The sequence below is a fragment of the Terrapene carolina genome, unplaced genomic scaffold (assembly GCF_002925995.2).
Source record: "Terrapene carolina triunguis isolate 2854851 unplaced genomic scaffold, T_m_triunguis-2.0 Scaffold68, whole genome shotgun sequence".
NCBI lineage: Eukaryota > Metazoa > Chordata > Testudines > Emydidae > Terrapene > Terrapene triunguis.
The window spans coordinates 73217842-73229904 of NW_020664419.1; the positions used below are offsets into that span (position 1 = coordinate 73217842).

General features: G+C 41.6%; 1 protein-coding gene across 2 annotated transcripts in view; it reads right to left on the reverse strand.

Annotated features, from left to right (window-relative positions):
• POC1B (POC1 centriolar protein B) overlaps window positions 1–12063 on the reverse strand; it is a 97448-nt gene that overhangs the window by 72330 nt on the left and 13055 nt on the right. For both annotated transcript variants that reach the window (XM_026648834.2, XM_026648832.2), the window contains 2 exons: window positions 10967–11074; window positions 6339–6454 (listed from right to left, as the gene is read on the reverse strand). In XM_026648834.2, coding sequence (XP_026504619.1) covers window positions 6339–6454; window positions 10967–11074 — 224 coding nt within the window. The remainder of the gene's footprint in view (window positions 1–6338; window positions 6455–10966; window positions 11075–12063) is intronic.

Below are 12063 nucleotides of genomic sequence, written 5' to 3' on the forward strand. Positions count from 1 at the left end.
AGCCATAGAAAGAAACAATTCCTGGTTGCTTCTGGCAGTCGCGCAGCAGCTGAGCACAAGTGGAATGCCGTTTCTGGTCCTGGGAAACAAGAACTGACTGTTGGGATCGCTTCGTTATGTGGCTATGAGATGATGAACAATGGCTACAGAACTTTCAAATGCGGAAGGCCAGTTTCCAGGAACTTTGTGCAGAGCTTTTCTCAGCCCTGAAATGCAGCAACACCAAAATGAGACATGCTCTGACAGTGGAGAAGCGAGTGGTGATCGCTCTGTGGACGCTTACAACGCCAGACTGCTACCAGTCGGGGGAAATCAATTCAGAGTTGCTAAATCCTCTGTGGGAGCTGTTGTGATCCAAGTGTGCAGGGCCATTAATCAACTTCTGCTAAGAAGGGTCATGACTGTGGGCAACGTGCAGGACATAGTGGATGGTTTTGCACGGCGGGGCGATAGACGGAATGCATATCCTTATCTTGGCACCAGATCACTTAGCCAAAGAGTATATAAACCGTTAGGGATACTTTTCAATGGTGTTGCAAATGCGGGTGGATCACAGGGGGCGTGTAACCAACATCAATGCGGGATGGTCAGGAAAGGTGCATGACGTGCGCATCTATAGGAACACAAGTCTGTTCAGAAAGATGCAAGCAGGAACTTTCTTTCCAGATCACAAAATAACTATTGATGACACTGAAATGCCAATAGTGATCCTGCGAGACCCAGCCTACCCCTTGCTCCCATGGCTCATGAAGCCATACAGTGGCCACGTGGACAGCATTAAGGAATGGTTCAACAATAGGCGGAGCAAGTGCAGATTGGTGGAGGAATGTGCCTTTGGCCATTTAAAGGGTCGCTGGCACAGTTTGGTTATTAGGTTAGACCTCAGTCAAAGCATTTTCCCTATTTTTATCACTGCCTGCTGTGCGCTCCATAATATCTGTGAGGCAAAGGGAGAGAAGTTTCTGCAGGGGTGGGGCATGGAGACAGATAGGTTCACAGCTAATTTTGAGCACCCAGATACCAGAGCAAGAAGAAGAGCCCAGCAAGGAGCTCTTCATCTCCAGGAGGGTTTGAAAACCTGTTTCAGTAATGAGCCACAGTAATGTGCACCGCTTATCTGCGTTGTGCCTTCCCATACCATCCCCCAGTTGCATCAGTTTCCCTGTACCCCCCTCCCACCCCCAAGTCCCCACGATTGGAATAAATAAAGAGCATTTCATTCTTGAAACATTGATTTTTATTGCACAAGCATAAAGAAACTGAAAGACTGGGAAAATAATTTAACCTGGGGCAAACAATGTGATAAAATTGGGAAGGAAGAAACCAAGTCAGCTTGTCTGTGAAAGCACAGTAGTCTTGCCTTCAAAGGTCTTTGAATGGCTGCTGTTTGTTCTTAGTACCCTCTCCCAGAGTTGAGTGAAAGGGATACTGAACTTCTCCCCCACCCCACCTCCTGGAACGTTTGCAGGAGGGGGATTGGGAACAGGGCGATGCTTTCAGGCAGTTTTGCAGGGGCTGCAAAGGGAGTCTAGCCTCAAGCTGTTTTTCTTGAAGCTCAACCAGATGCCTCAACATCTCTGATTGGTCCTTCATAATCAGCATCTCATTCTGCATGCCACCCTCATGCTCCTGGGATGCTCTCCATGTCCATGTCCAGTTTTTCAGACAATGAAATACTCCAGGCTCTAAGCGCCATGTCAGCGGTCCCAGAGGCATTCATTATCTCGCTGAACATGTCATCACGTGTTCTCTTTTTCCGCCTTCTAATCTGTGAAAGCCTCTCTGCTGGTGTGGAGGATGTGCTGAAGGGCAAGCTTTCTACTGTAAGGCACGCAAAGCACAAGGCAACCGTCGTCAGTGCATACCATGGGTCTAGCACAAGGTTGCTATTTAAAAATCACTCCCTTATTACACTCAAGTTCAAGCCAGAACATAATCAGAATCCCTAGCTATTTAACGAACCGACTTGCTATTTTACCCATGGTGAGCACGGCTCAGTGGCTTGGGCGCAGGCCTTGTGCTGCAACTTGTGGGAAACCCACATCAGGAGCACATGTGGGCCATGCCCCTTCCCCCTAGCAACATGGATGTTGCTTTGAGACCAGGGACCAGTGTTAAGCCTCCCAAATTGCGGTCTTTGTCCAAGGATGAGGGGCAGGGGTTTGTGGCCACAGGAGAGCACAGAAGCCCACTCCCCACTTCTCTTAATGCTGCTGGACTTGCAGAATGTGAGGTCAGCACCGATCCCTGCCAACAAAACCACCAGCACGTTAAAGGAAGTGTGGTTGAGGGACCCAGAAGTCACCATGGTGGTGGATCACATGCGCTAATATTTGCAGTACGAGCACTCATAATGAAAACTTCCACCATCTCCCCTAGGTGACCTTATGTGATATCAGTCTCCTGAAGGAAACAGAGGTGGCAAGAGAGCAGATGCTGCAAGCGTTTGTGAACAGACCCGGTCCTTACATTGCTATGCTGTGTATCGCAATGCCAGCAGAATTAATACTGGAGTGCCATGGGAAAGTGTCCTACCGTGGTAGAAGAAATTAGGCAGCCCTCCCCAGAAAGTTTCCTAGAGCTCTCCACTGAGGATTCCCGGGCCATCCCTGTGCACACACAGTCTTTTCCGGAGGGCACTCTCTATGTAGCTGGAACAGCCACTGTGAAGCAGATATCCACTGCCCCTCACTTTTTCTTCAGATTAAACTAAATATAAGAGCATGTAACCCCAACAGTTTGACTGGAATTGCATACTAACCAGAGGTGCCTTCCCTGGCATCACGCTCAGCCACCATGTTGTCCTGTGACTGGCTGGGCTCCGAGGTGAAAAATAGCTCCTGGTTCTTGAGGCGAATGGATCCACTCCTTGCCTGTCTCCCATTCTCCTCCTCTTCCTTGTCCAGAATGTCCTCCTCGTTGTTGCCTGAGGTAGCTCGGGACTCAGACTCCTGGGAGGTATCCACGCAATGTTTGGGGGGTAGTGGTGGGGTTGCCACTGAGAATCTCATGCAGCTCATTGTAGAAGCGGCATGTCTGTGATGCAGAACCAGAACCACTGTTTGCCTCCCTTGTCTTCTGGTACGCCTGCCAAGTTCTTTGATTTTTACGCGGAACTCCTGCGTGTCCCTGCTGTAGCCCTTCTCTCCCATGCCCCGCGCGATCTTTGAGTAGATGACTACATTTCTTCGGCTGGATCGGAGCTGTGCCTGCACAGACTCTTCTCCTCACAGACAAATAAGATCCACCACCTCCTGTGTACTCCAGGCTGGAGTGTGTGTGAGGTATTGAGTTGCCATGATCAGCTGGACTGGCAAGCTCTCCACGCTGATCAAACAGGAAATGGGAATTCAAAAGTTCCCAGGGCTTTAACAAGGGAGGGACTGTTTCCTGTGTACCTGGCTCCTGTGCAGCGCAGTTGAAAACGATCTCCAGAGCAGTCACAGCAGAGCATCGTAGAACACTTCCTGGAGACCAATTCAGTCATCTTATACAACACTGTGTCTACATTGCCTCTCTGTTGACCCATCAACATTGAATTAAGCACTATGCCTCTCATGGAGGTGGAGTAATTAAATCGATGTTACAGGCGAGTTAGGTCAGAGGAAGAAGCCTGGTAGTATAGACGCATATATTAGGTCAATGTAAGGTGGCTTCCGTCTACCTAAATTTGTAGTATAAACCAGCCCTTAATAGGAAACTGACATTCTATAAATATTGATTTATGCTATTAATCACAGATGTGTATGTTTTCTAAAACTTTCATACTGTAATATACTGAAAATCAAAAGGAGGAAGACAAAGAAAAATAACACCTACTTAATAAGATTCACGGATTGTCACTGTAGACTAGAATGTCTGCAGAGTCAACGCAAACCTGGAAATAGCTACAAACATGACTGAGGACCCTTTTTGTTCAGAATATCACCAGGTTAAATTATCACTGAGTTTCGCGGTCTGTTACCATCCAATTTTTAAGTTCTCAGCCACTCTTGTTGGTGCCACTAGGCATAGCTACCAGGTAACTCAGGAGGGTGGAAGGCCATAAGTGCTGATGAAACCCCCCTGCTCTGGGTCTAAGTGAGCCAAAGTAACTCCATCTTGTGAACTCTGACCAACCTAAATGCTAACAGCATAGAAGCAGAATATGTAACAGTCAGCTTTTTTCGCAGACAGCTGCAGTTTCGCTCACACTAGCAAAAGCAGTAGCGATAAGGAAGAAGGGGGGGGAAGGAGGGAAGTCTACATGTCTCTGTGCCTGCAAGGCCAAAGATAAACATGCGGACGAGAACTTTTCTAACACGCCACAATGTAGTGCCTACTGTAACTGCTGTCGGGAAGGGAGGGGTAGAGGGGAAACAGAACAAAGGCTTACTCAAGCAGCTTGGAATATAAAATGGGAAACTTGCTTGTATTTGTTGCGCTTCTGATTTGAGACATGCTGGTCTCCTGAGTGCCTTTTCGAGATCTTGAATAAACTTGGTTTGCTTCTCCACCCTGGTGTGTTTATCAGTGCGGCGCACACCGGGCAACGAATCCCCTGTTGCCCCCTCAGGCCCTCTGGGCCGGCAACACTCTGACTTTACTAATTATAGTTGTGCAGTACAGCTATAGTAAAGCATGTGTGTATGGTACTCCAAGAGACCTACACCATTGTGATATCAGAGGTAACTCAACCAACTGCCATCCTTACACATGGTGTTCAACCTTTTTTCATTTGCAGAGCCCTAAAAAATTTTTGAATGGAGGTGTGGATCCCTTTGGAAGTTTTAGATATTGTCTGCGGACCCTGAAAGGTCTGGGGACCACAGGTTGAAAACCACTGTGTTACAACTAATTTTTATGCAACACTTTAATTGGTTGTATGAGGAAGACTGCACAGACGGTGGATTACTTGGCCCAACTGCCAGTTTTTCCAAAACCACTTACAGAACAACACAACCAACACACACACAGAGACCCTCACAGCAGCGCACACTGCTCATTTGCCACCTGCACAAAATCAACACAAATCTTCCAGGATTGTCACTCTGTCTGTGTGTCACTCTAAAGCCTAGCATGTCTGGTGAGTCACTGTGAAGTGGAACAGCTAGAACCATGGCTGATGGCTCTTTTTTATTTGGAATATCATGAGGTTCAAGCATCAGTGGGGCTGTCAGAACCAGATGGAATGCTGGAGTCCAAAGGTTCCGTGGTGGTTGGAAAGTGACAGTTGATCAGAGGAAGTGGGAGTAACAGCTATGTGGGGTAACAAGGAGATGGTTGTGCTGTCAACCAAGGGGCTGCTCTGTGTACAAACTTTGGGGAACATGTACAAACAGCAACATTGCTCCCTGCAACACAACACATGGAAACAAGAGCCCTTTTTATCAGCTTTTTGACACACACGTTTAGGAATTACACCCATGCAACAGGATGAGCTTTCAGCTACTAGTTCTAAATAAAAATTCTGAATAGTATCCCCCATCGTGCATCTGTCTCCTCCCCGTATCTCCAATCTTTCCTAAATTTGTATCTTCTCATGATAGACTAGAACTTGAAACTCAGAGTATTATTTCAACGTAACATGAAAACTACTTGAACGTTAATTTTCATGCCATTTATTTCTCCCACATTCTGCCTTATTTGAATAATAAAAATACTTATCTTTTCATAACTATTTTCTAGAGCACTTTTCAAATGTTAACTATTACTTGCAACACCTATATGGAAAGCCAAACACTGAAAGGATAAGTAACTTGTCCAAGACCAGAGAACTACTCAGCGGCATAATTAGCATTAAAAGACAGAAGTCCCATGCTCTAACTCCCAGTCTCACGCTCTAACCACTGGACCACACTTTCTCCGAGTTAGCTGTTATTAAGCAACAACTTTCTTATAGCTGTTTATTGTCATTGAGGAATCTAGCTCATATGTCATTTTCACAATGGCCAGGTAGAAAATTCTGCATTAAAAACTAGAAAACAGCATTTGTCTTCAAATCTAAGAGGCAGTGGGATTTCCTGCCAAGAAAACCTCACAAGTCAACTGTTAAACTGAATGAAATCAACCTTGTGCAGCCACTTTATAATTCTATTTAGGGCATAATTTCATCAGTCTTCTCTCAAGGAGAATTAGCAGAAGGAAAAGGAAAAGGAAAAAGTATTCTCAGCAGTATAAAATGAGATCAAGGTACACTAAAATGTAAATAAAGGATAGTTAAGGGAATATTTCTTAACGTTACAAAACATTTTATTGCTTCCATTTTAAAGAAATTCTAATATAAATTTAATTTATAATATAATTATAGAAGAATTAAGTAAACAGGTTTAGTTACCATGAGCTACGTAAGCTTTTACCTCGGTAATGCTGCAGTAACTTGTTCATTCGAATATCCCAGAGCTTCACTGTATGATTAGAACCTGCAGAAACTACACATGTACCACTTGGATTGAAATCAACATAGTTTGCAAACCTAGATGGAAATTATGAAAATAGATTTAATGAGTTTTGCTGTTTTAAAAGCAATATCTATAATTCAAGAGAATTAATAAGAATGTAAGAACGGCCATACTGGGTTAGATGAATGATCCATCTAGTCCAATATCCTTTCTTCCAACAGTGGCCAGTGCCAGAAGCTTCAGAGAGAATGAACAGAACAGATCAATCATCAAGTGATCCATGCCGTCATCTACTCACAACTTCTGGCAATTAGAGGTTTGGGACACCCAAACCATGGGGTTGCATCCCTGACCATCCTGGCTGAGAACCATTGATGGACCTATCCTCCATGAACATATCTAATTCTTTTTTCAACCTAGTTCTACTTTTGGCCCTCACAACATCCCCTGGCAATGAGTTCCACAGGTTGACTGTACATTGTGTGAAGAAGCACTTCCGTGTGTTTAAACCTCCTATGGATTTCATTGGATGCCCCCAGGTTCTTCTGTTATGTGAAGGGATAGGTTACACTCTCCTATTAACTTTCTCCACACCACTCATGATTTTATAGACCTCTATCATATTCCGTGTTAGTTGTCTCTTTTCTAAGATGAATAGTCCCAGTCTCTCCTCATATGGAAGCTGTTCCATACCCCTAATCATTTTTGTTGCCTTTATCTGTACTTTTTCCAATTCTAATATATCCTTTTTGAGATGGAGCAATCAGAACTGCATCTAGTATTCAAGGTGTGGGCATACCACAGATTTGTACAGTGGCATTATGATATTTTCTGTCTTATGATCTATCCCTTTCCTAATTGTTCCTAACATTCTGTTAGCTTTTTTTAAAAAAAGCTTCCGCTGCACATTGAGCAGATGTTTTCAGAACACTATCCACTATGACTCCAAGATCTCTTTCTTGAGTGGCAATAGCTAATTTAGAGCCCATAATTTTGCAAGTATAATTTGGATTATGTTTTCCCACATGCATTACTTTGCATTTATCGACATTGATTTTCATCTGCCATTTTGTTGCCCAGTCATCCAGTTTTGCGAGATCCCTTTGTAATTCTTCACAGAAGCTTTGGACTTAAGTATCTTGAGTAATTTTGTATCATCTACAAACTTTGCCAGCTGACTGTTCACCCTTTTCCAAATCATTCATGAATATGATGAACAGCACTGGTCCCAGTACAGATCCCTGGGGGACACTGCTATTTACTCTCCACAATGAAAACTGATCATTTATTTCTACCCTTTTTTCCCTCCTGTCTTTAATCAATTACTGATCCATGAAAGGACCTTCCCTCTTATCCCATGACTGCTTACTTTACTTAAGAGCCTTTGGTGAGGGACCTTGTCAAAGGCTTCCTGAATGTCAAAGTACACTATAAACTCTGGATCATTCTTGTCCACGTGCTTGTTGAACCCCCTCAAAGAATTCTAATAGATTGGTGAGGCATGATTTCCCTTTACAAAAGCTATGTTGACTTTTTCCAACATATTTTATTTACCTATGTATCTGATAATTAATTCTTTGTGTGGTACTGAAGTTAGGCTTACAAGCCTGTAACTGCCAGGATCACCTCTGGAACCTTTTTTTAAAAATTGGATGATAGCTAGTATGCTGCCAGTCATCTGGCACAGAAACAGATTTAAATGACAGATTACATAACACAGTTAGTAGTTTTGCAATTTCATATTGAATTTCTTCAGAACTCTTCGTTGAATACCATCTAATCCTGACTTAGCACCATTTAATTTATCAGTTTATTCTAAAACCTCCTCTACCGACACCTCAATCTGGGACAGTTCCTCAAAATGGCTTGGATATGGGAATATCCCTCACATCCTCTGCAATAAAGACTGATGCAAAGAATTCATTTAGCTTCTCTGCAATACTTTTGTCTTCCTCAAGTGCTCCTTTAATACACAGATTGTTCAGTGGCCCCACTGATTGCTTGGCAGGCTTCCTACTTCTGATGTACTTAAAAATATTTGCTTTTAGTTTGTGTCTTTTGCTAGTTGCTCTTCAAATTCTTTTTTGGCCTACCTAATTATACTTTTACAATTGACTTGCCAGAGTTTATGCTCCTTTCTATCTTCCTCAGTAGGTTTGACTTGCAATTTTAAAGGATGTCTTTTTTGCCTATAACCACCTCTTCTACTCTGTTGTTTAGCCACAGTGGTATTTTTTTGGCCCTCTTCCCTTTTTTTTTTTTTTTTTTTTTTATTTTCAGGTATACATTTAGTTTGAGCCTCTATTATGGTGTTTCTAAATAGTCCCCATGCAGCTTGCAGGCATTTCACTCTCGTGACTGTTCCTTTTAATTTCCATTTAACTACTGTTGTGTAGGCCCCCTTTTTGAAGTTAAATGCTACTGTAGTAGGTTTCTTTGGTATTTTCCTCCCTCAAGGATGTTAAATTTAAATTACATTATAGGTACTATTATTGAGTGGTTCAGATATATGCACCTCTTGGACCAGATCTTGTCCTCCACTTAGGACTAAATGAAGAACTGCCTCTCCCCTTGTGGGTTCCAGGACTTAGCTACTCCAAGAAGCAGTCATTATATGGTGATTTGCCACCTGGTAATTTGGGTTCTTCGCATTCATCTAGTTCTAGTCATGGATCTAAATTCACCTAATCAACAGGAAGAAATAGGGGAAAAAAGAACACTCCTGCTACACTAGATGGCTGACTCTGTTCAGTTAGGGACTTTGGACTTTCAGAGCAATTAAAATGCTATTTATTCTAAAGAAAATACTTAGACTAAAGACAGTCCTAACTCCGCCAATGGAACAGAAGGTTTCGGCTGGCACAGAGACTTGGAGAACACAAATTACAACTAAGGAACTGACGTTATCAAACATCCCTTCAAGTCTCCTCAGACAGTGGGAGCACACACAGAGGTACCAAATGAACAGAATAGACCTAGGAAGAGTATCTAGAAAAATTGAATAGTTTAAAATCTGCCTTCTCATGGCAGCATCAGCAGTGACAAGTGTCCCTAACATAATCACCAATCGTAGCAGCAAAAGGAAAAAAATTAGGAAAAGGGATTTCCCTCCTGCATTCCCTCCCAGCTTCTAAACTCTTATTGTTACACCAAAGAAAAGCCCCACTCTACCTTGCCCCTCACTCATAGCAGGCTTCCATAGTATCAAAGGTCTAGGTAAGACACCTGGGAGCCCACCATTCCTGTTCCATTACAGTGATTGCTTCAGAAAAACATGATCTATCCCTTACACAGAAATATGAAGGACTGTGCATTGAACAGCAATGGGTCAAATCATCTTGATTATTCAAAGAGTTGATGTACTAGCAAATGTCCTTATAGAGGAAGGTTAAAATTATTGTGTACAATGTCAATGGCTACAAAGTGCTGGGGGTTCAGCTATAGAATTTTGGGAAGTTCCCAAAATTTTGTCCAGGAACTCGCTTATTTTAATAATTGTAATATTTCTGAAAGATTCTCCGGTTGACTTATATTTATATTGAGCATCTACTGCAAGATTAGGGACAAAGACAAAAACAAAAGAATTCCCAAAAGCTCAGTGAGGTCTGACTGTTGAGGAATCTGCCAAAGCTCTGGTTATGTATTTGTTTACACTTATTTTTCCACATCTGAACATCATTGGTATCAAACAGCAGATGACTAGAATAAGCAGCTTGGACTAACCAAGAATGGGAAAAAAACAAAAAACATGCCTGGGGGGGAGAGGGGGGAAATCATCTGGTTTCCTTTCTGCCATCCTACTAAGGATAGGAGTTAAATTTCCTTCATTGAATTCAGCAACAGGAAAAAGCTCTCCATTAGAGGAGTGCTTGAAGCCTTAAACCTAGAAAACTCATTTCATTCTAGAAAGCAAGTCCCAAGCTCTCAATAGTAAAATTGAAGTGCTGTTGCTGCTATACATGCAGGAAGACTGAGATAGTGACAGGCTGCAGAGCTCAAAGTACTTTTCAGCTCAGACAAAGGGTAGAGAGATAGCACTAGTGAAACTAATAAAGGGCATATACTGGGCTCTTCCAGGAGGTCCTTTGCATCCCAAAAGCTCTGACTCCCTTTATGTTTAAAAGAATATGGGATAATATGAAACCAAAGTATTTTTACAGCCAAAGAAGGCAGAACACACTGTAGCTTGCAGAATATTAACCCCCTTAATTAATGAGTATGAGGGGGAAAATTAAGAATTCTTCACTAACAAACATCCTACTCTAAATTAACAGAAAGGAAAGTATTGGGGAAAAATTCAAAGATAAAAGTAGTCAAAAGTCTAACCCAGTCATCTTCTCAAGACAGGTTTGGTCTCATCTCCTGAAGACAGAAAAACAGATGGGCACATTTAGACAGCCAGCTGTCTTCTTAAAAATAAAAAAATCTTTGCATTTCTTTGATTTCCATCTGCTGGTAGAAAAGTTTGCATCTATTTTCAAGTATTGCATAGAGATGTTGGTGAAATTTGATTTAAGGCAGCACAAAAGATGAACTTCATATCATGTTAAATATATTTCTGTATTCTTCTGTTGCATGGCACTTACCCTTCATAGTCTGTAAAGCTATCAATGCATATTTTATTTGCTGCATCCCAGATTTTAACAGTTTTATCCTCACTGCAAGATGCTATTAATCTTCCATCAGGTGAAAATCTGTAAAGTATAAAAAAGGTTTCTATTTAAGAAGTAGTATCAAATATTCAGTAATAAAGATAACTGAATAGTAAATAAATATTAAAAGGTATTTTCTAGGACAATCTCAGTTTAAGGGTGTTATACTTACTGAGAAACCTCAAGTTCACAAAACTAGGCAGAAAAGATTACCTCTTCCTACACCATTTATATATATATATATAAAAAAAAAAAAAACCCTTTTCCACCCCTGAAATCTAAAAACTAAAATATATTTTTAAACACCGATACACCTGAATGGGGGAGGGGGTAGAAGAATGACCTGTAGGCTGAACCCAAGTATGAAAGTTTCAGCTCTAAAGGAGAAATTTGCAGAAACATTACAAGTGAATGGAAACAGAGTGTCATACTAGAACTCTGCATTTAAATTTTAAACTAAGGCTTTCTCTACCATGAATATTTTAATGGTATTAAACGTACACATGCTTGTGAGTTTTCACTAAGTAAGTCTTTCTAAACTAACAATGATCCATCAATAATTACCCTAAACTCTCCCAGACTGGCTAATCTGATTTTTTTTGTTTCTTATTTTTAAAAGCAATTTTTCATGAATCAAAGTCAAACTTATTAGTCTAGTTTCTCCAGTACTCATTACTTTCTTTTTTAATACAGGTGCAGTATTGCACTTCTGTAATCCTCTGGGAGTTTTCAAATCTGATTGCCTTATGGTTCTGTTCTTCTTTTCACCAGTTGAGTCCTCTAGTGTTCTATAGTGAATTTCATTATGCACTGCTATCAGAATATATTCATATTTTTCAAAATTCAATATCAATGCTGATGTTAATCAAACAACTGATGTAAATCTTCTTTAGAACCAAGCAGAACAGTAATGGGCAATTCCCCTCTCACTGTCCTTGGAGATTTGCTCTGTCTTTAAGTAAAAAGAACAGGAGTACTTGTGGCACCTTAGAGACTAACAAATTTATTTCCGAAAGCTTATGCTCAAATAA